Source organism: Panthera uncia, assembly GCF_023721935.1.
Source record: "Panthera uncia isolate 11264 chromosome B3 unlocalized genomic scaffold, Puncia_PCG_1.0 HiC_scaffold_1, whole genome shotgun sequence".
In the NCBI taxonomy this organism is placed as follows: Eukaryota; Metazoa; Chordata; class Mammalia; order Carnivora; family Felidae; genus Panthera; species Panthera uncia.
Window position 1 is genome coordinate 38,641,921 of NW_026057582.1, and position 25,387 is coordinate 38,667,307.

At 35.2% G+C, this 25,387-nt stretch overlaps 1 protein-coding gene across 5 annotated transcripts in view; it reads right to left on the minus strand.

Moving 5' to 3' along the window:
- Nucleotides 1–25,387, minus strand: part of SLC38A6 (solute carrier family 38 member 6) — a 73,004-nt gene that overhangs the window by 37,301 nt on the left and 10,316 nt on the right. For all 5 annotated transcript variants that reach the window (XM_049611525.1, XM_049611524.1, XM_049611523.1 and 2 more), the window contains exons 4-6: nucleotides 20,428–20,480; nucleotides 17,253–17,292; nucleotides 6,164–6,242 (exon numbers count right to left, since the gene is read on the minus strand). In XM_049611525.1, coding sequence (XP_049467482.1) covers nucleotides 6,164–6,242; nucleotides 17,253–17,292; nucleotides 20,428–20,480 — 172 coding nt within the window. The remainder of the gene's footprint in view (nucleotides 1–6,163; nucleotides 6,243–17,252; nucleotides 17,293–20,427; nucleotides 20,481–25,387) is intronic.

Here is a 25,387-nt window from a genome sequence, read left to right on the forward strand (position 1 = left end):
GCTATACCATTCAAAATAGCATAGTTCTGGCTTAAAATAGACACATAGACCAACAGAACAAATAACAGAGCCCAGAAACAACTCTTGTGTCCATATACAGCCAACTAACATTTGACAAGGGAGCCAAGAGTGTTCAATGGGGAAAAAATTTTCTTTAATAAATGGTGCTAGGAAAACTGGATAAACACATGCAGAAAAATAAAAAGGACCCCTATCTTATACCACTCACAAAAATTAACTTAAAATGGATTAAAGACTTAAGTGTAATATCGGACCATAAAACTTCTACAAGAAAACATAGGAAAGTAACTCCTTGACATTGGTTTTGGCATTTATTTTTTGGACATGACATCAAAAGTATAAGCAACAAAAGCAGAAATAAGTGGCACTACATCAAACTAAAATGCTTCTGTACCGCAAAAGAAACAACAAACAATACGAAGAGTCAATCTATGGAATGAGAGAAAATATTTGGAAACCATATCTTTGGTAGGGAGTTGATATCCAAATTATATAAAGAATTCATACAAAGCAATAGCAAAAAAAAATTGAACAATCCAATGTAAAAATGGGCAGAGGAAATGAACATTCTTCCAAAGACGACATGCAAATGTCCAACAAGTATATGAAAAGGAGCTCGACATCACTAATCTTCAGAGAAATGCAAATTAAAACCACAATGAGATATCAGCTCACACTTGTTAGTATGGGTATCAAAAAGACAAGAAATAGCAAGTATTGGTGAGGAAGTAGCGATAAAGTAATCCTTGTGCACTGTTAGTGAGAATGCGAATTGGTTCAGCCATTATGGAAAACAGTACGGACGTTCCTAAGAAAATTAAAAATAGAACTACCATATGATCCAGCGATGCCACTTCCGGGTGATATATCCAAAGGAAAACAGGATATGGAAAAGATAGCTGCAGTTCCTTATTTATTGCAGCATTATTCACAATAGCCAAGATATAGAAACAACCTAAGAGTTTGTCAGTAGATGAATGGATAAAGATGTGGGATATGTGTGTGTATATATGTATCTATCTATCTATATATATATACACACACACATACATAATATGCCATATATATAATATACATATGGAATAATGGAATATTATTCAGCCACGAGAAAGAAGGAAATCTTGCCACTTGTGACAATATGGATGGACTCTGAGGGTGTTGTGCTAAGTGAGATAAGTCAGGCAGAAAAAAGATCATTATCGTTTATCACTTATATGTAGAATCAAAAAAAGCCATACTCACAGAAACAGAGTAGAATGGTGGTTACCAGGGGTGAGGGTGGGGGTGGGCAAGGGAACTGAGATGTTGGTTAAATGGTACAATTTGCAATTAGAGGATGAATAAGTTCTGGGGATCTAATGTACAGCCTTCTGATTGTAGTGAACAATAATGTATACCTGAAAGTTGCTAGGAGAGTAGATCCTTAACAGAACGTGATGGAGGGGTTAGTTAACACTATTGTGGTAATCACACTGCAATATAGAAGTGTGCTGACATGTTGTACACCTTAAATGTATACAATGTCATAGGTTATTTATATCTCAGTTTAGGAAAAAAGAAAGAAAAGGTTTTCCTCTACATGCGTTTCCACCCCTGGCTTCCGACATGGACTTCATCGTGCACTGTATCCTTTTGTACCCTGGTTTAAGAGGAAGTCCTCTGTAACGTATCTTTCCTGGGTATTGTTGGGTGCCAGCAACTTCCTCTTAAATAGAGCAAAAGAAGGAGCGGCAGCAGAAATAGCACCATGATGACACCTTTCCCTTTTTCACTCTAATTCATGTCTTTAGGAAATGCATGTGTCAGAACCCAAAAACCTATGCACAAGTATTTCTAGCACTAATGGACCCAAAGATGTGTTCTCTGCATTTGCACATGCCTCTCAATTCCTGTATGCAGGAGGACCTAAGAGCACACATATTAAGAATACAAAATGACGGGGCACCCGCGTGGCTCAGTCGGTTAGGCGTCCGACTTCAGCTCAGGTCATGATCCCACAGTTCATGAGTTCAAGCCCCGTGTAGGGCTCTGTGCTGACAGCTCAGAGCCTGGAGACTACTTCAGATTCTGTGTCTCCCTCTCTCTCTGTCCTTCCTCCACTCACACTGTTTCTCAAAAAAGGAATAAATGTCAAAAAAAAAAAAAAAAGAATACAAAATGATATTGGGCATGTTCCTCTTCTAGTCACTCTTGAATTCAAGTGTCAAAATGGGAACTTCAAAATATCCCTCATTGAGGAACACCTAGCCACCAAATTTCTGAAAACTGCAAAAAGCCCAGGGCTCTCTGCCTAAAACCACGCTCCTTCTGGGACCCAATATCAGACCCAGACCACTGCAGTGTCAGGAGAAAAAAGACCCAAAGGAGCACCAAAGCAGATTCCATCTGACAGTTCTGCTGTTCCTACTGTCACGAAGGTGGAGTTGTGCACAGGGCATATTGATCTTTAGGACCGAAGACTCTTTTCTCTTGTGTAAGAATAAAGGAACACTTTAAGTCCTGAAGTTTATAACTTATACAATTTACATAACGTATTACAATTATATCAGACCACAATTCACTCATGTCCAAAAGCCATGAGACTGCCCAAAGCACTTAACTGTGGGACTAAAGACAATGTCACCTCCTCCCAGCAGTCCCTCAGAATCACAGTTATGGTATGTTAGTGGATACTAACACATGCCTCAGATACTGCCTCCTTTTTCTCAGAACGGTGCTTTCCTTTAAACTGTCCTTTTCACAGGACTGGATTTTAAATTCCTGATATAAAAAGAACTTTATTGGGGTGCCTGGGTGGCTCAGTCAATTCAGTGTCCAACTCTTGATCTCGGCTCAGGTCATGATTTCACGGTTCGTGAGATCGAGCCCCACAGCAGGCTCTGTGCTGATAGTGCAGGATTCTCTCTCCCTTCCTCTCTGGCCCTCCCCTCCTGGCGTAAGCTCTCTCTCTCAAAGTAAATAAATAAATAACCAACAAACAAATAAAACTTTATTGCAAAATATAATTTCTCTATCCCTGGCTTGGCTACTGGGTAATCATTTCTTCTTAAGGTACATTAATAAAGCCAGTTGCAAATACAGTGCTTTTCTTTACCATTCAACCATAAGGCAATATAGTAATGCACAGTAAAGTTAGTTTAGATTTGATGTGCATGTCACAGTCAACTGAGTTGTGTTTGGCGATGGATAGTTTCCAAAGAACAGAGGTGATTAAACTTGCAAAATAAAACCCAGCCTGAGAAATACAAACCAGTAAAACATAATCTCAAAAAGCACCTATTAAATAAGCATCTTTTATAAATCAAAATTTTAGAAGAATATACTAACCTTAAATTTTTTCCTAAGGGGGAAAAAGAATTATCTAACCGAACCCCTGTTTTCCTACTGTAATCTAAATATACATTCCTTTAAGCCAAAAGAATTAGAGTAAAAAGTTTTATACTTCCTAAAAAACTTGTTTGATCTGTGGATTTAATCCTATATGATAAAAATGTTCCAAGTATGAAATATAGAGTTTAAATCCTTAGCTGTATTGCAAATGCTTTGGCATGCAGATGCTTTTTTCCATATTTTAATGAAAACCAGATTTATTTATAAGTTGCTTTAATTTCATTCTTGAATAGAATGGAACAAGAGTATCATATGTTCTGAATTAGGATCTTACTCACATCCCATATCAATTATGTAACTCAAATGCAAGACAACTTAATTGTGTCAATCATATTCCCCTGACAAGATCATTAAATGTTAACAGAGAGCTTCCAACTTTTAACAGCCATAGATTTTTAAAATATAAATTATTCTGTGAAAAATACCAATGCCTCATACAAGTTTGGGATTAAGTATTATAGTTTCTGACTTCTAACAGTAATTTTTGAAATCAGAATATTGTGAACATACGGTTTCTTTTTGATAACATCTTTTTAGAGGTTTATATTTCACAAAGGTACATCAAATCTCACAGAAAATAAGCACACCTGAAAGACCTTAACTGCAATTTATTGTCAAACCCTAAAATAAAAGCATATCAATATCATATTGACTCAGAAGAAATAGTGCTACGTAACTTTTAAAATACACTGTCCTAGACAGTTGTTAATTACCATAACATTTGTTTCTTAATTATTTTACAGCATCAAGCTTTAAAGATTAATGATTTATCTATATTCTGACCAACTAATATAGTCTCTTATTAATGTTCTTCAAAATTCTGAAGTCCCAAGTAAGCAAATGTACATTTCGTGTACAACAAGATGAGGCTGTCCAAGAGATGTGCAATTTTCCAAAACCGAGATGATACAAACTGGCCACAGTATTTTGAAGTATAGTTTTAAAAATCAATTTCTGACATATAAAAATACCGTTGTAATCAATTTTCCACTAAGATGAATAAGATGGGAGTTTATTATTATTTTTTTTTTTAGACAAACCAGAAAAAAATCCCAACCAAATTGCAATTGATTTAAATTGAAGCTATGGTAAAAGTATCGCATTTACAGAAAGAAGACCTAAATTTTAATGGCAGTTCTGTCTTATGCTACCTTAATTATTTCTAAAATTTTATATGCATTTTTATCCCTTCTCTTTCCACAAAGACATATGACAATAAAAATTTAAACAGAAGTTGCCAAATTCAGGAGCAAGAAAAAGGCAAAGCACATGTGACAACTATTAGGATTAACAGTTTATGCAACACATTCAAATTTGACTCTGACCTTCCTGGCAGAGCAAACAGGGCAAATTCACCTTTCATGTAGTTATTATTATTGAAATTTCTTTATTTTTAATTGCGGGTATATCTGACACACAAAATTATGGAATTTCTTAATTCCCCACATTTACACTATGCTATCAGCTTACAAAAAGCATTTGTATATACAATATCTTGTTTGATCATATCAACAACTTTCTTAAGAAGTTGTTCTTAAGAACACTAGTACCCCCATTAAGCCAGGTGAAGAAACCCAAACCACAGTATTAAGTCATATGGCCAAAAGAAGTAAAACTTCTTGAGGTCATTGAATGTCACATGGATAGAACATGTCTCCTTACTCTTAGTCTAACATTCCTGATTCTACTTCTCATGGCCTTGAGTTCTTAGCCCTAAACCTTAAAATAAAGCTGTCACATAGAATTTTTTTGAATAGAAGTTGTCCTCATTATTTTCACAGCGATGCAAAAGTGAATTTAATACAGCTATTTCTTATAGCAATTGTTCATCAAACTAAGAGCATAAAATGTAACAGTAACTAGATAAAGCTGTAGATGAGGCAGTTGTGAACACCAAATGTGATAATTAATGTGGAAACCCTATAAACTGTAAAGTACTACACAAAGGCACAATAGTTTCTGATGATGAAAAATCATGCAGGACTTCGATTCCTATTCAGATCTGAAGTACACCATACTTTCCTTATAAATAGGTATTTGCAGTTGTCTAAGTAGAGTTTTTTCATGGAAGCCAAGTTGCAAAAGCTAAAAAGTTAATTTTGAAAACTTGCCCTTCAGTCCAGAACAAGTTCACATATTAGAGCACAACAGCCAAATATTTACATCAAAAAGTCTGATAGGTTTTCGTATTATGGTTTAGAAATTATGTGAAATAACTTGATGACATTTAAAAGAATTTATTCTGTCTTTTCGAGTTTATTCTTCGCAAAGTTTCTTTTCCTGTACAAGGAAAAACAGAATTGTTTTTTTCCCATAAAAAGAGATGAGTCAATAGTCTTTAGAACCCAGTATTTTTTAAATAAGGGAGAAAGGAAGTATAATGTGGTTTAGTATTGTTTATAATATTGTTAAAAAACAGGAAATGAAATAATTAAATCCCTGCAAACCATTTATTTTTTCAAACCCTGCTTTAGAATAGAAATTCACAAGTGTGGCTGTAACTTTATCACTGTGGTTTGCTGAAAAGCGACAGCAGTATTAACCACTCCCCTCCTTTGTTTAAGACCTTTACGGGCAGGACTTTCCACTAACCCTCATTCCCCACCTCATTTTTTCATTGAAGGAAGAAATTTCTCCTTTTTTCTTCTCCAAGAAACAGTTCTTTCCTGTCTTTGCCTAATATGCCACATCATGAATAAATACTTATTGAATTAATAAATTAATGGACACAATGGGAAATATTTTTTCTTACCCAGTATGGCCTCCTGACAAAAATTCTGAAATAGCAGCAGGAAGCTCTGTTTTAATAATTACAAGATATGATGACATAGCTGCAAAAAAAGATAAAAACAGTTTCTATTAGAATTCTATACTTCTTAACCATTTAAAGAATAATTTATACAGAAACACAGATGTCCATTAGGGCTTTGACAACATGTGGAAGATTAACTCATACTGCATTATCCCAAAGGTATATACACACCAGGAATGGAGATAAATAACTGTGTAGAGAATAACTGGTAGCTCATTATAGATGCTTTGTTTACATTTCAAACCCAAGACAAACTATTTAGGTAAAAGGAAGGGTCTTAATTACAGGGAATTTATAAATGAAAAATTTTTTGATGTTTTGCACACGTTTGTATGTTATCAACCTTGTTCAAGGCATTAGAGGTTAGTTTAGCAACAACTGATACAGAAACAGGAGTTTAATAAGTACTAGAGAGAGACCCCCCCCGCCACACCCAAAGAAGTCTCACTCCCTTCCTCTCCATTTCTTTGCTTCCCCCCAACACATTATGCACATGTTATTATAAAATAAAAATAAAGTGCATAATGAGTTACATTTTTAATTGTCCTCTAAAACTAATTAGAAAAGATTCAGTGGTAACTGCTAAGCATATTAAATGGACAAAACTTACAACTTTTATTCCATTTTATTAACAGAGCTCATCTGTATTATGTAATCAAAACCTGAAGCTAGCATTATTTCTTACATTTGATCTGACAGGATCCAAGAAAGAACTAGTTTTTAAAGCATTTTAATAATGATCCCATTTCTGATGCAGCTATAAAAAAAATCCTATAAACCTTCCATCATATATTAGGAAATATTTTAATATGGTTACAGAACATAGAACTCATTTATATGTAAATACTTGAGTTTAAGCTTACATGTTTAAGTACATAGAAACCCAGATGATTAGAGTCAGAACTTCAGTTTAACAGAGTAATAATCTCTCTTTCCCCCAGAGATTAAGTATATATTAAAAAAGGGCCAACAAGAGTATGTCCAAGAAGAATAAAGAGTGTACTCTGTACGCACGTTAATTTTATTACTTATTTATACTTCAGGAAACATTTTACTTTCTCCTTGGACCTACAAAAACTAAGAACACAAATGAATGCCAAGTCTGAATGGTAAAAATCTGGTGAAAAATTGATTAAAAGGCTCAAATGTTTAAACAGGAGAATGCATTTTTCTCAAACAACATGTGTAAATGTAGCTGAACTTCTCCACAATTATTACAGTACTATGTGACCACTGGAGAAAGAAAAAAAGGAAATATACTATTTTGTACATAAATTTATATGAAGATAGACAATAATTACATGCAAACACACATACACAATTTTTTTTAGTAAAGTAACGTACCCATGGCAAAATAAAATTTAGAACAGCTAAGTAAATACTCACTTCTCCTCAATGAAAATTCATTATGTATACACACATTTTCCAGTTTATGACTATTTATTTTCCCGCATTAGTATGGTTGTTGAAGTATAGCTTTTTGCCCAACAGAAGTACAGGACATTTCTTCAAACTCTTTTAGTTTTGGGGCATTGCAATTGATTGTATGTGAAAAGGTGTTCTGTATCATTCATTCAAAAGGAAAAATGCTATCAATTTGGCACAGAACAGAAGGAAGGTTTAGATTAACCTCCTTCACTCAAGGATTTGGGGTCTTGTTTATAATACTTTATCTATTCCAAAGAATCATACACATATGGTATGATGTTGAAAATCATGAGCTGAATTTTCTGCAACTGGCAAGCTGCTTAAATATATCTTGCAAGGAAAAAAAAAGAGACAAAAGTACCTTGAACACAAGGAATGCAGACTTCCTATACAATTGTAATTTATTATCCGCCCGTCAGTCTTTCTTGCTTGGATTAATCCAACACCACGTGCGTTTCTAAAGTTTCAGACATTCATCTCTTTCAGTAATTTTCTATTATTTCTTTTAGATCTTTAGTTGTAAAAGCTTCAATGAATATGATATCATATTTCTTTCTAATACACAATCTGTCATTCTTCCCAGAATTTCTATTAGCCCCTGGCTAATCATTTGATCACTTTTATCCTCTATTGTAGCCTTAACTCTTTGGTTTTCAAATGGGAGTCCTATTTCATTACATTCCAGTCTGAAGAATCATGTATATTTCAAGAAACATGAACTCACCAAACATATGTTTCTCTCTCAAAAAGAGATCTCAGCATACAAGATATAATAAAACATGTAAATACTGCTTCTTTCTTAGAGAATGCTGGTGTTTGTTTTAAGAGCTACAAAACCACAGAGCTCCTGATGAGGAAAAGCCCCCATGATTAAGCAAGGAAAACAAAGACACTATCCTTTTCACTGTCTTCATTATTTTTTCCTAACCACAAGTAAACTTCCATGCAAGGACTACCACCTTAACATATTATATATAATACAGAGAAGAAGCAAAACAGACTACCAAATATATATTAACTTAGCAAATACATCTTAATTAGATTCACATAAAAAGGACAACTAGCTCAATAAAAAAAAAAGTTTTAAAGATATAATTATCAACAGGAGAGCTCATACATCCATTGTTTATAACCAAAAGGTTCACTAGATCAAACAGCTGCCTGCCACACCTTTTGTCTCATGTCTTCTATTAATGACATAAGGAAGTGCTTAAAGACTTATCTTAGAGACAGTTCATAAGCAAGAATTCGTAAATGATTTTTGCTGACATCCATACACAGCATAGACTCCTAACACAAGACGCACCATGTTGTACTCTAAATTAATAGCGGTACCAGGGTCATCCATTTTAGCCATGGTTATAGTTAAGTGATTCTGGCCCCCACACTACCAAGCCAGATTGGTGCTAAAGGACATACCTTGATGACAGGCATTCAAGCCATTACAAATCACTTAGTTTTACCACATTAACTAACTAAGTATTCTTTTCTCCTTCATTTTAAACATAACTAATAGAACTCATTCAATGGAAACTGCCCTGGGAAGGAAATAAAAAAATCTGTCAACCCAATCAAAACACAGAAGTTGAAAGTATTCTTTGAAAACCATGCGGAGAACCAAGTGTTATATTAAGAAATGACTAAAATAGGGTAAAATTTGACTAGACAATAGCAAGTAGTAAGCTATTAATATTGGTTGCTCTAATCATAAAAGAGAAACACATGAGCTGGGAACATAAGACACTGAAGGAAGAGATGCCAGAAATACAGAACAGGGGAAAGAGACCTGTGAGAGAAGAACCATGAGAACAGTGAACACTTTTGGGTTTGGGATGCCTATACCATGCTGGCCAGTATTCTAAGTGATCTGCAAGTTATTTCCTCATTTAACCTTTACCACAAAGCTGTGAGGTATTTCTTTCACAGATAAAGATATGGAGGCACAAAGAAGTAACTTGCCCAAGGTGGTAATGGTATAAACAGCCAGTCTGGCTTGAGAAATTTGCACCATTAACTATTATGGAAAAGTGCAGGAGCAAAGTGAAGAAGAATCCACCACAGGAAAGAAAAAATAAGGGTAGTCTATGAAAAGGACCACTCCCTAGAATTATTTTTTCTTCTGTCATGAGCATTTCAATAACAAATTGCTTATGAATGCTGGAGTTCAAAGAAATTAGTTAGAAGTTTTAAAAACACTTAGGTTGATTTCACTTTGACATGTATTTTCAATGTAATTTATTTCAGCTTTGTAGCTGGTTTGGTAGAGTTATTAGTACAAGATTTCTCAGATAAGCCAAGGAGTTTCATGAGGGACCCTGTTGCATGATTCTATGATTCTAATGCATCTACAGCTATTATTGTAATTCACAGGAGAAAGTTTCCTATTCTCACATATTTGAGATATTAACATCAAACTGAAATGTAAAAAAAAAAAAAAAAAAAAAATTAAAACAACAGACCAATCTCTCTTCCCCAAAACCCTGTATTCTTCTGGACTACTTTTCCCAGGACTCCTTAAAAAAAAAAAAAAAAAGAAAGAAAGCCTCAACTGGAATCTAGATCTAACAAATCATTAGTTTGTAAAAATAATTATCCTTTTCGTTAAACTCTTAAAATACACGTATGAAGATAAGATTACATACAGCTATTTTTAAAACAGAATTAGGTTTTCAGCACTTGGAGGAAGTTCAGCAACTTCTCAAAGGATTAGTCAGCCAGCCCTAAACAGATGTACTATGGGAGGAAATAATAAGTTTGCCTTTCCGTCTGAGAGATTCAATTTTACTTCAAACATGTTTTTAGTCATGGATAGCAACTGGTTTATTCTATTCAACATGTCTTATTAACCCAGTATTCCTCCTAAATGTCCAAATGCCACTGAAAGGCTATCCTCACTCAAAATAGTACACAACACAATCTCTTTTTCTAAAATCCTGAAAAATGTCATTTCCTTAATTTGTACACAAATGGAAATCAAAATATATGGAGGAAATTTTCTCCCATAACACTAAGAAAATGTATATCATTATCATTTATCAAGATCTCAAATTTGAACACAATGGGACCAGAATATTTACTATTCTAAAATCCCCTAACTGAACTTCAGTGAGTCATGGGTATAAATGGCATAATGAATACATACACTGAATACATAATGAATACAAAGATATTGTAATAGCAATGTAACAGGACAGATGGTAGGTACCCTTGTGGTGAGCATAGAATAATGTATAAAAATGTTGGGGCGCCTGGGTGGCTCAGTCGGTTAAGCGTCTGACTTCAGCTCAAGTCACGATCTCGCAGTCCGTGAGTTCGAGCCCCGCGTCGGGCTCTGGGCTGATGGCTCAGAGCCTGGAGCCTGCTTCCGATTCTGTGTCTCCCTCTCTCTCTGCCCCTTCCCCGTTCATGCTCTGCCTCTCTCTGTCTCAAAAATAAATAAAACGTTAAAAAAATTTTAAAATAAAATAAAAATGTCAAATCACTTAAAGTTGTACACCTGAAACTAATGTAACATTATGCATCCACTCTACCACTATCCACTCAAATAATTTTAAAAAATCATTACTAAGAAATATATTACTTTCAAAACCTTTTTAAAGTGACATGTTGCCAGTAAATTTTGTCAAAGTATGTATTTATGAAAAAAAACTCCTTCCAAATTTCCTATATCCTTCCTATTCTAAGGCAGTGCTTCCCAGAATTTCTGGACATACTATTCAGGTTCAAAAAAGCTGTAGTATGTCCACAGATGAGCTGACCAGCAGATGGCGTTGAAACAGCACGTCCAATCCCAGTCTCCCAGGGGACAATACAAACTAGTACATCTAAAATGAGTTCATCATCCTACAAAAACAAAAATACAGGCAGAAAATAAAAATAAATAGCTTCTAATTTATCTAACATTAAATCATGAATTTTACAAATACTGAGACTTTGAAATTTTTATAGATCTCAACTGAAAACGATCTTATTTATACCTTTCTGACGATGAGATTTAGAAATTGTCCTGTTTGAGTACAAACAAGGGCTGTGGGGTTTCTTTTAAAACAGATTGCCAAACTCAGGTGTTAATCAAGACTGTTGGTCTTGTAGGTTTGTAGGGCCTGTGCCAGACTGGAAAATCTGGATCATTCTAGCACTTTCAGGAAGTTTCAGTAAGACTACTTAATGTTTAGTTTCCCCTTTCACAGTATGTAGCAGTGATTCAATCTTTAATCTCCTTTAAGGAATTGGGACTTTAAAGAACTAAATAAAGAATATGCTAGCCATAGTGGTCCTTCTTATTTTATAAAGAGCAAAGTAAGGATTTAACGTACTCCTTGGAGCCACTTACCTTTCCACACTTTGAGAGGACTGAAATACAAAACCAGAAAAAACATCAACTAACTTCACTTTATCATGCACTTCTAGGAGTCCACAGGACTTTCTCTGGCTTGACTAAAAATGACTTGGGGTTTACTGTTTGATTTCTAGCAATATTTTAGCCTACCTAGTGGTCTATATTGAGAGTTCAAATGAATGTGAAACTAACTACTTACTTTGGTTTTTAGGAAAAGAATCTCATAATGCAAAAATGCTAGAAGGACTATGTGGAAATTACCTACATTTATTTGCCACTACAGTTCTTACTCCTTTTTTTACTAGTAGCCCACCAAATTCAAACCCTAAGCCAGAGTTCTCTTGCCGGTACTAGCATTAAATATTAAAACTTCCAGATGTCTCTTTACCGACTTTGTGTCCCAGCAGCAATGACTCTGAGTGAATGTCACTCCAGCTCCTGACAAAATGGCCAGCCGGGGGCTATTGCTGGGGCCTATTTCAGGTCCTGAATTCATTAGTGTTGGGAGGAGATAAGGAATTGCCTCGAAGTAGTATTTTACTGGAGGGCTTTCCATATTCCAAAGGCAAACGTTTCCAAAAGCTTAGAATAAGAGTGCTATATTTAGTGAGTCACATTTTTTTCTATCATAAAGCTTAGAAATTATTCAAAGATACTATATTTTTCCAATCAATTTGTTAGACTACATCAGTGCCCTGTGACTAATACTTGGTGCCTCATTGATCCTGGGGGAAAGAGGTTTTCTGACAGTAAATTCTTTCCTAAAGAAGCTATATCCTCACTTATAATATTCCATGGTCGCTCTTGCCAGTTGATCAATTCTCTTCCTCCTAAAGAAGCACCAAGCCAGGCCGCTGGCTTTTCCTTCTCTCCCTCCTCTTACTCCTTCCTTTTTTCCCATAATAAATATTACTTACGAAATGTCTATTATATGCTAGACACTAAGAACACAAATGAATGAGCAAATTACTTGGATTTATGTAATAAAGAGATGTAGGGGATACGGTGGGTCTTTACTGACACATCCATGTAACAAATATTGATCAAGAACAATTCATGATCGGGCTCTGTGTTGACAGTTCAGAGCCTGGAGCCTGATTCAGATTCTGTGTCTCCCTCTCTCTGCTCCTCCCCAACTCATGCTCTCTCTTTCTCAAAAACAAATGTTAAAAAAATTTTTTTTTTAAAAAGGGCAATTCATGACCATTTTGACTTTAAAGATCTTCCTCTTCCATATTTCTCATAGATTCATCAGGGGCACAGAATCCTAAGAAAACTGAAAAATGTTTAAATGTTACAAAGACTAGAAGAGTAAAGAAGCATTAATCTAAAATATGATTACCAGGATGCCTCAGTCAGTAAGCGTTGGACTTCGGCTCAGGTAATGAACTCAGGGTTTGTGAGTTCAAGCCCCGCATCAGACTGTGCTGAAAGCTTGGAGCCTGCTTCAGATTCTGTGTCTCTCTCTCTCTCTCTCTGCCCCTCCCCTGCTCATGCTCTGTCTCTGTCTCTCAAAAGTAAATAAATGTTTAAAAGTAAAAGTAAAATAAAATAAGATAAAATAAAATAAAATAAAATATGATTACCTAACCTCAAAATAACAGATTTCAAAATATTTTAATTCTATTTTATATAAATAAGATCTAACTCTCAATACTTTCAGCCTTTTAATTTTTATATGATTCTAATCTACAAATCATTCTCTGGGCTTTCAAATTTCTTTCCATCATTAATGTAGTATATAAAATGGTCTCTTTGAGGCAAAATCTTAGGCTTTTAAGTAGAACTTTTAAAATTCAACAAATATTATTTATTGAGTTTCTCTACTAGAAATTAGGTCAAGTTAGGAAAACAAATGAAAACACATAGTTCTTATCCCCAAGGAGTTTTAAAAATCCTCAACATTTAGTATTTCCACAGATTTTCAAACACTTACTATATCACAGCAGAAAGAATAAAGTCTTTAGCAGTAGAGAGAGTGAAGTTGAGTCCCAGCTTTATTAAAGGGTAAATGTAAGCAAGTTATTTATTCCCTCTACACACTGACCTCTTCCTCTGTAAAATGAGGATAACATCATCTCCCTTGAAGAGCTGCTGTAAGTACAACTAAAATGTGTAGTAGAATGTCTGATCTAGAGAGGATCTATTATAGTCATTTTTCAGTTCTATACAGTTCAACTATACAGTTCAGTTCAATACAAAAACTCAGCCATTTATACCAATAATTATCATCCTATCTTTCAGAAAATGCTACTGGAACCAAATTACATGCAGATGGGCATGTAAGAAGTACAAAAATTCTATCTGTGATGCTATATACTTCATATCATCTTATAAATATCCAACATATTTCTAATTGACAAAGAGAAAGGCAAAATCCAGTTTGAGGAAATAACATTAAATAAGTCATATGCACAACATAGTAAAGAACCTCCCGGATAAGTATGCTGGGCTTCTCAAGCATACAGAGTCTAGTAAGTACTCGTTTAGGACTTCCACAGAACCAACTTGCATCAATCAAAAATATACACCTGGGTGGCTCAGTCAGTTAAGCATCTGACTCTTGGTTTTGGCTCACATCACGATCTGTTTAGTTGGTGGGTTTGAGCCATTGCGTTGCACTCAGGCTGACAGTACAGAGCCTGCTTGGGATTCTCGCTCTCTCTCCCCTCGTCTCCCCAGCTCAGGCAAGCGCACATGCGCTCGCGTGCGTTCTATCTCAAAATAATGTTAAAAAAAAAAAAAAAAAAAAAACGAAAAAACTACTTCTTAAGACCAGAGTCCCGAGACTAACCCCAGAGGCTCAGCAGCTGCCCTGACAGGTAGTTGAAAAACCAAGACTCCCTTTTTCTGATAACAACATCCACGAAAGCTTTTAGAGCGATAGTTGCAGATTTGTTAGAGACACCTAAGAAAAGACCAAGTCATCTTTTGAACCAAGTATAACCCTCCTACTGAACTTACCTGTAATAAAAATATTTCAATATTCTGAAGGAGTTAACATGCCCTCCCAAAGTGTGGAATTTGAATTTTGGAGTAAGAAAGGACCTTAATAAGCTCCCGGTTTCCCATCCTATTCCCACAGCAATTTAACTAAGAAGAAACTGAAGCCAAGAGAGTGAGTGAGCCAGAGCACAGAATCCAAGGCCCCTGACTTCCAACCCAGTGATCTGCTCACAAGAGCAAGCTTCGACTTCTACTATAACAAAGGAATGATTTATGCATATCTGGCTAAGACAACAGAAAATGGTTCTAGAAATATGTTTCAGTTATTACTTAGTGGGCTTTCAATAAATAAACTTTTAGCCAATGTGAAGAAAATCATTAGGATATTATTCTAAAAACTAAAGCAGCATTATCAGCTTTGCTGAATTTGAGGGACATCAAAAATTGCTGTGACTGCCTCTCACTTTTTTCTAAAAAGGTTATAATATAAAGCAAGTAAGCAAATCAACATACTTAGAGTTGAGAAAATTAATGATTTATCTGTTACCAGATGCAAGAATCCTTTCTAGGAGATTCTTTTTCTAGAACATTTTTCTTTTAATTTCTTGTTCAGCTTTTCAAATATTTAAAGCTAATGAGTAGTCTAGCTCACCATTCCTTTTTCTCTTTTTCTTGATAAATATATACAGAATATTAAAAAGTACTTGGACATAGCTCATACAAATAATATTCAGCTCTGTTCAGTTCAGCAAAGGTCTATCATGCCCCAGGTATTGTGCTAGGTTCTAGAAATACAAAAAGAAATGAGAGATAGTCTTCGCCCTAGGAGATTATAATATAGTAAGGGAGGGATGCCTGAGTGACTCAGTTGGTTAAGCATCTGACTGCAGCTCAGGGCATGATCTTGAGGTTCATGAGTTCGAGCCCCATGTTGGGCTCTGTGCTGACAGCTCCGAGCCTGGAGCCTGTTTCGGATTCTGTGTCTCCCTCTCTCTCTGTTCCTCCCCTGCTCACACTGTCTCCCTCTCTCTCAAAAATAAAGATTATATATATATGTGTGTGTATATATATATATATATATATATACACACACATATATATACACACACACACACACACGCACATATATAGTAAGGGAGAAAAGCATACACAGAAATAACTTCATATCTAATAACAAGTTCTAAAATATATCATGTACAATAATAGTTAGATACAAGATTAGAGAACAAGGAAAGGATCAAAATGAAGGATACCAAGAATATAACAGCAGGCATTTTGGCAGGGTCACAAATTTAGATCCAAATTCCTGGATTGAAAATTCTACATAAAATGCCAAACAATAGTTCCACCTAATCTAAACAAAATGTGATGGTTCTTAGTAATCAGACAGAATAATGAGGGACAGAAAATATTCCATTTTGGATTGAAATGTTTAATACATTTAGTCAGTAACTGTCTATAATTAACAGTAACTTTCATTTCTACATGGTTCTCAATATTGGGATTTTTTTCTTTAAGTTTATTTATTTATTTTGAGAGAGAGAGACAGTGTGAGTGGGGGAGGGTCAGAAAGAGAGAGGGACAGAGAGAATCCCAAGCAGGCTCCAAGCTGTCAGTGCAGAGCCTGACACAAGGCTTGAACTCCCAAACCGTGATGTCATGACCTAAGCCAAAACCAAGAGTCAGATACTTAACCAATTGAGCCAGCCAGGCACCCCAATTATTGGGGTCTTTTTTAATGAAAACAAGATACAAGGTAAATGTGAGAATGGTTCTTATTTGTTTCAGGTTTGTTTGTTTTTTAAACTACCTTGTCATTTTAAATTTCTTGGTTGTAAGAGGATATTGCTTGTCTACCTCAGATTGTTCACAGCCCAAGAAACATCACTCCCTCTGAAGCAGTATCTGCCAATGGGGTAATTAGGACAAAAGTAGAGGGGAAATAGTTTAGAATCATCTGAAGAGTTTTCCAAATTGTGTCTTACAACTATCGCAACTAACAGAAAGTCAATGCTTTAGAGGTGTGCTGCAGACCCAATAACAAGAATTTAAATTAAGGGTTTACCTGAAACTAAATTTAGAAGCTATTGTCCCCTAAGGCCTGCAAATAAAAAGGATCTAAAAGAGAGAGAGAGAGAGAGAGACAGAGAGAGAGAGAGAGAGAGAGAGTAATGAGGACAACACTGAGGGTTTCTGAAGATACCTATGTCTGCAGAGATTCAGGCTCCCAGCTAGACCCATAGTCAGGCAATAACCAAAATGAAGAAATCATTTCCATCGCATTTATGCATAAGCAGTTCACTTTCAGTTGCTTACCTCCAATATTCTGAATTATGATGGTGCCTGCTACCACCATCTATGAAAGAACAAATATATTCAGAAGATGAAAGAAATAATAGAAAAGGATCAGTATTTTATTAAAATCCAACAACTATTACTAAAAAAAACAGATGTAGAGGTTGAGTGAAGAGAAACTGAAAAGAATACATTTTGTCAGCCATTTGTAATACATAAAACGAATTATCATCACATAAAAAGCCTTTCTTTAATAGTTCCATGGTTACTATAAAGAATGCTTTTGAAAATTTTCTTGGCAGTCATTTTCAAACAGTTAAAAGTGTTAAAGAGCTAGTAATTGGTGGTTATCAAAGTACCAAAAAATTGAAATTAAATCTATCTGGTATCCTTCTCCCCTTTTCACTGCTTTAGTAGGTAGAACGTGACATTGCTTTAAGAGGTAGACTGCGACAGCTTGAGGTGTGCTGGGCTGATGCTGTTTTGCATAAAAGGAAATGATTTAGTCTTCTGAGTGTGCCGGCTTGGCATACACCAAGGCCTGGGACATCCTGTCCCAGAAAAAGTCTAGAGCAGAAAACTCTAGAGCCCACACATCCCAGACCTGAAATTTTAAGCAAACTATTTCAAACTCACTAATAATAGAGCGGACTCAGTGTAAGACAACAGAAGGTTGTGAAGACCACAGTCTATCGGAGAACTCCTCCCCTTTCAAAATGGGGCAAATACTACTCAGCTCTGGCCAGTTGTTGGCATGTGAGAAAGTAAATCCGACGTAGCTAGATCTTCTCCATTCCCTTAATTTTTCAAGGAAAGTCAGAAACTGAATTCTTTCAAAATTTCATAACTCTTAGCGGGCAATTAGTTAAACATAAAAAAAATTTAAGCCAAACAAAATATGCCTAAGGACTAAGTTCAGCTTGTAGGGCTTGATGGCTTGTGATTCTGATGAGATTCCTGGGGAACTCTAGACATTTTATCTATTCTTAGTAATCAGATGTACTCAGAGCAAATGATGAAACATTCTGCTTCCACTTGGGCCTTTCAATCACATGAATTTTGGTGGATCTGTACCCCCAATGTATGCTCAGAGTGGACTAGCTATGTAGGATAACTCAGTTCATGGACTGGGAGCAGATCACCTTTCAGACTCACCTCTACTAGAAATTCCAACAGTGGCACGGCATTTGCCTATCCTGGAAACCCTAGAGGACTTGGGGTTCGCAGAGCAGGATTAATGAGAGGTGTCTTTGAAGATGTAGTAGTTGCCACTCTAACATGTCCAAAAGAAAGTTTGTGTATCAACCCATTTAAAAATTACAAAACCTCACAGTTATTTGTGAAAAGGCTATTTTGAACTTTTGCACACTATTGTTCATATGCAATTTGTATCTATTGTCAGTCATACATGAAATTTGGATTTCTACTAATATATTTAAAAAAAAGAATATCAACTTATTCATGATTATGTTTCCATTTCTGGCTGCATTTAAGCACTTAAGATCTAGAAAGTCAGTATGTCTGTCCACCTATAGGTCTTCACAGCCTACTAGTATACCAGTATAGTGCATGGCAGATGGTATTGACCTGATAAATATTTGTTTGGTGAGCAAATAAATGGATTTATAGACAATTTTTAAAATCTTTCTTAAAAAGTCCAAAAAACTTAAAAATATTTAATTCTCAGAGCAATGTTATCTTATGGCATATCCATATCTGTATCATGTCTGGAAAGAAGGAAATAGGAAAGTTTGAACCCAATTGTGGAGGTGGAGAGGAAATATAAAAAAAGCAAACAAACAACAACTCCTCATTTAGAGAATCTTCTATGTACCTGCCTACTAAGGACTGAGTGCATACATAATGATAATGCAACTATCTAGAGTTTTAGGAAAAGGGGACTCCCAATAGTCCATGCTTTTTTAGACTCTGCTGCTATTCAAGGAATGCAGGAAATACTAGAGTGAAATAACAGTGATAATGCTTAGAGTCATATTTATAGATCATATTAAATTAATAAGAGTTTTCTTATATAAATAACATTTTCTTCTCGCTTGGTTAAAGTGGATGCAGGAAACTGACCATGACTATACCAAACATCCCGACCTTTAGGAAAGAGAAACTGGTACTAGGATGATTAACAAAACCCTTTACCTGCAAGTAACATACTCTTCATTTTGTTCAAGTTGCAGGTTGTTAAGACACAGTCCAAACTACGAGGCTACATAGCATGATTTAGATATTCCCTTTTGTATGTTAAGAACAAAGTTAATGTGAATGTAAATCCAGGGTTGTTTCCCCTGTTACATAGCTAGATCTTTTTCCTCCCATTTTCACTTCTTAGAAGTGGGTTTGGCCATCTACAGATACTGTATCCTTTAAGATTACAAACAAAATAAACAAACAAAAAACATAAACAACAGATTGACAATGGAAAGAAAAAGTCCTATTTGCAACCCACATGAAAATGGGTTTTCGAAGTACGATAGATCTTCAAAAATAAAGTACTACAGAACTAACAAAAATATTTAACTCCTGATTACCTGTGGAAGAAGACATTGTTTTCTCTACCTCTCAGTTTAGTTTAATGTGCCTATCACAAGTCAATGCCCAATTAATATTGCTGTTATTTCTATTCTGAGGAAGAAGAGCAGTTGATTTAGAGTCTGAAGTTCTACAACGTAATACTAGCTTTAAGTAACTGTGGACAAATAGGCCCCTTCATTTCTCTGGGCCTTAATTTCCTCACCTATAAAAGAGGGAATAGCTATATAATTTTTTAGCATTGTTCAGCTTATAAATGATATAATCTAATGATTAGTTTTACAGTCATGCTATAATCTTAATTCTATGCTTCTTTTTTTCCCTATGTTTATGAAGATTAGTTAATGTTACCAAAATTAATTTAAAAAAACTTAAAACAGGTCATTGTTACAATTTTAAAATTATTCACATCACCCCTCTCCTTCATTAGGGTGAAAAATAGATTTAAGTGTTAAATTTATTGATTCCAGAAGCACATAGAAAGAGAGATTCCTTCTCTCTCTCTTCCTGCTCCCACCATTCTGTCTCCCTTCGTTTCCTTTCATTCCCCTGAATTTCTTTCTCTTGGATATACTTGTCTCTTTTAATTAGAAATGGAAGGGAAAAAATGCCTGTATAGATTTTGGAGACAGTAAAGGAAAAAAAAAATTACCTTTCCAGGTAATCCAAATGCAAAGAGTCCAAGATCTTCATAAGATGTCACAGCTGTGAAGAGACATTATAATTTTTTACTTTTACACAAAACTATTTGTGTGCCAAGTTTTAAAGGGAAGGAAGGAAGCTATTCCACTACTACCTTATAGCTACTGGATGGTCACACTAAATTTAAAGCAGAAGTAACCACTTCTGAGGGACTTTTGACAACTTACGGTCTCTAAGGATGGAGTCTTCTTAAAATAAGTAGAACTCAGCAAATTCCAAGGTGATCTGACCACCTCCCAGGCTGCATTAGTTCAAACACACTAATTACTCAAGAAGAACCCCACTTCTCTGAGGTTCACAAAAATTAATAATTATTTTTATCAATAAATCTTTACTGGTTTGTTTTAATTTTCCTAAACAAATTATTAAAATATTTATAATGTTATATAGGGTTATTCCTTAAATTTAACATTCCAAAGTCTAGGTGTATATATATTAAACCAGAAAAACTATCTAAATGTTAGCTTCTATCTAATTTGACATTGAGAAGGTAATTTGGTTCAATATTATGTGTATGTAAACCAAGTCTCCAGAAGGGCTCTGATCTCTCACTGAAGCATGAGATTAAAGGAACATCGTTGTTCAATTTTAGCACCCTTCTTTTATGTTATAGTTAAAATTATCCATTCTTTCTTAAGAAAAACTTCCCTTCTAAGAATTTAAAGCAAGGAGGCTTTTCAGTGTCACAAATGGGAATATATTGAATAATTTGCTTTTAGAATGACCTATGTAGAGTTTCTCAGTCAATGAGCAAGTTATCAAGATGATACTGATCCAAAAGTTTAAGGTTTGTTTCACTTTTGAACAGCAGAAAACAAGTATAGGTTGCATATTTAGTAAACATGAAAAGCAAGTAACTTTCCCATAAGCAAAAGTTGTAACACTGTAAGATTCCAAAAAGAATTTGTATTTTAATTACCCAAATAAATTAAACACTTATTCTTAATTTTTATATTACAACACAACCTTTATTACAGAAAATATAATCAAGCTAATAGCTCAATAAAGATAAATGTAATCGCAACTTCTGACAGTAGTGGCATACATTTTAGCAATCTCAAACTTGCTCTCTGTTACTTTCTGGTTTTACAAAAATATGTCTAAATACAGCAAACTCCCAAATTCAGAGTGAAAAACATTGAGACGTCTAAATGGAAACTGAGTACAATGTTCAAATCCTCACTCTATCTTTCAGATCAGCATGTCTGGCTAGCCATTCGGTTTTGTCACTGTCATCATACTTCTTTTATGTTGCAAAAATTAGAAGCATTTTCCCATGTCTAAGACATCACGGATATGAATAATGGCTTCTGGCTTAACATTGAGGCTTTACTAAAATATGTACACAGTCAGCCAAGTGCTTTATCCCTACATATTCTCTTTTTGATGGTTTTCTGGATCATCTCAACTTATAAACCAAAACAACCCTAGTGAAATATTCTTAAAGTTCTGTTCTGGCATTTGGGCAGTTAAGATGCTGGTTACAGTGTAAACTGGTGTGACCTTTGGAATGCAGTTTGAACAATGGAGCTTTAAAATATAACATTGGACCCCTTGGAGTTTTTGCATCTTAGGAAATAACCCTAAAATAAGACAAAACATTATATGCAAGGTTTACACTGAAAAAAAAAAAAAAATGACCTAAATGTTCAACGATGGTAAGTGGTTAAATTATAGTTAAGTATACCTGATAGAGTAATATGTAGCCATTAAAAACTATGTTTATAACATGAAAAATGTCAATATTGACTGAAACAATTGGATTAGAATATGATCTATAAAGTAAAAAACATAAAAAGAAGGGAATGAATTATAAACTGGTAACAATGATTGTGTAGTCTTCTTTATCTTACTGTTTTGGGTAGGAATTCAAATATTCTACAATGACTATAATGGAGTGGTGGAATTTTAAAAACCATACCCCCCAACCCCCCAATAGTTTCATTTTCTCCACTAAATATCTGATAAGGTTTATTTAAGCTGCAACTTTTAATTTCTCTGGTGTTTAGTAATTTAATTATTACCATTTGGTCCACAAATAAGGTACATTTTTCTGCTCTTTCGTATGATCGATGTTTTAATATCTTATTTATAAAGTGAAAATGTTTTAAGAGATATCAAAATAAGATGTGGTAATGACCAGTCACATTAGTAGCATATTCTACAAAACAGGAATAACATTAATTATGAAAATTATAAAATTAATTCAGTCTTTTACAGGAAACCATATAAGCAGTACTTGGCACAATCCTCCTTAAGTAAATAACTGAAAGCAGTCATTAGCAATCTATTTTAGGAAATTATTTTTTGATATTAAAGAAATCAATGCTATGTTTTGAGGAGGCAGAAAGGCTGTAAATCTTAACAAGTAAATTGGGGGAAAATTTCTTCTTTAATGTACCATCAAGGCACACTTTAGTGCTATTTTGGCTAGACCAAGAGTTTGGCCTCCACACGAATCATTTGGAAAGCTGCTTCCCATAAAGTCATGGAATATTTCCAGCTAGTTACTCCAGTGTTCTGTCTGCTTTGCATTTTTTCCTCAATGAAATAGGACAATTAATAAACTCTGGTTACAGTACAAAGCCCAAGTTTCAGCAGCAGCAATATTATCTTTGGATCTGGATTGAGGGACATGAGTTATTCAAATACAGTTCAACTTTCAGAAACTTGGCCATTTGCAATGCACTTATTATTTTGAAATTCTTTTCTTTCTTGTGCTTTCCATCATTTTCCTCTTGCCTTTTTCTCCCTAATAGTGTTGTGCAGGTCATTCATTTACTGAGTGTCTACTATGCAACTGTATCACTAGTTCTTTTTTTTTTTTTTTTTTTTTAAGTTTATTTATCTTTGAAAGAGAGAGAGAATGAGGGAGGGCATGGGTGCACCAGGGAGTGGGGGAGGGGCAGAGAGAAGGCGAAAGAGAGCCTCCCAAGCAGGCTCTGCACTGTCAACACAGAGCCCAATGCGGGGCTCCATCTCATGAACCTTGAGATTATGACCTGAGCTGAAATCAAGAGTTGGCAGCTTAACCAACTGAGCCACCTAGGTACCCCTGTATCACTACTTCTGATCTTTTTCAATATGTAATTAAATGTCAATTTACTCACTAAATGTGGCATGATTTCAGAGAACTCAATGCAGAAAAAGCAAACAGAATGTTAGAATACTAGAAACATTCTCCTTTCAAATGGCACAGACGTTGTGATATTGCATGTGTAGAGAAAGTTCTAGGGCCCCAATATACTGCTTGGCCCTGCTGTGAACATTAACACAGTCTTATCCTATAAATGCTATTCATTAGTTTTCAACTTTTAGACTTATCTTACAGATAAAGCATGAATGCCTTATGTGTGATTACAAAACAGAAAGGAAATACTATCAACCTTGACAATACAAAGGTGTAGCAGGGAAATATGCAAAGTATGAAATAGGAGATGACAGGTGAAAGAAAGGACACCGCGCTAATATATAACATGGCAGAGAGTCAAGGGACACTATCTAAACTCCATGGAACAAAAATAAAAATTTAGATGTATTATTTAGAGTTATAAAATAATCAGTGCACCATAGGTGAGGTATAATACCTACAGGAATTTCATTTCAGATAGTAAAAGGGAGCATTTAGAATTTTTTTTTCAAGGAAGGTGTTGCAATGGACAGTTGTAAGAATCGTTGCTCTAAAGGGTTTAAGAAAAAAAATGGGGAGCACAAAGGAGACATTTACCCCTCATTTATATCCTCATCATTGCTAAGAATTAAAATCCTCATAAAAACACTATAACCTTACTTTAGGAAGAGGAAGTTAGGAGACTCTGTTCTCTTTCCCAGTGGGCTCTAGGAGGGACCAAAATTCTCTTTGGAGGCAATAAGAAGTGAATCCCAGGATCTTCCTGGACTCTCTTCAACCACCTCAGTTGCTTCTTACTGGCTCAGCAAAAACTCCAAATTCCTTAGGGTGTGACACTTGTCTATTTCTTCTCTTTTGTACCTCATGCACAAGTAATAGTAAACTATTTTTGGTATCTTGAATAAAATATGTAGTATGTACCTTTGTATATGAAATATTGTCTCTTGCCTTGTCTCCTAGTCAAATTTCAGTTCAGTCCTTCAGGAATATTTAGTGACCCTCAACACCCAACCCAGACAAGACAAATCACTCCCTCCTCTGAGCTCTTACTGTATCTAGTCCATATTTATTTATTTTTCTTATTTTGAGAGAAAACAAGCATGAGCAGGGTAGGGGGCAGAGGGGGAGGGGAGAGAATGTTAGAGAGGGAGAAAGAGGGGGTGGAAAGAAAGGGAGAGAGAGGGAGGGAGAGGGAGAGAGAGAGAATGAATGAATCTTAAGCAGGTTCCACACTCAGTATGAGGCCCCATGCAGGGCTCAATCCCAATGACCCTGGGATCATAACCTGAGCCGAAATCAAGAGTTGGTTGCTCTGATGAATAAGCCATTGTGTTGTTCAAGGGTCAGATGTTCTTCAAAGTCCACCTATCCAAAACTGAACTCATTTTTACTTTGAATCAATGCCTCCTGCTGTGTTCTTACCTCCATTTAAGGACACTATCATTATCCAGTGGCTCATAACAGAAATCTGGGAGATATCCTTAGACATCTCCTTCTCTCTTACTATTCACATTCAGACATCAACTTCTCTTGATTTTAACTCCCTTAATCTCCACATTTCCTAATCCACTTCTTTCTTTTATTTCTCTTGTTAATACTTTGTTTCAATATTCTGGTATTTGATTCCTAGACTTTTGTGACAACCAGGCTTGACTGCTGACCTACTCAGGTACTGTTAGTGTAAATTAGAGCCATATAGACAAATGAAAAAGGGATTCTTTTAAGGGGAAAAAAAAGAAAAAGAAAAAGAAAAAGAAAAAGAAAAAGAAAAAGAAAAAGA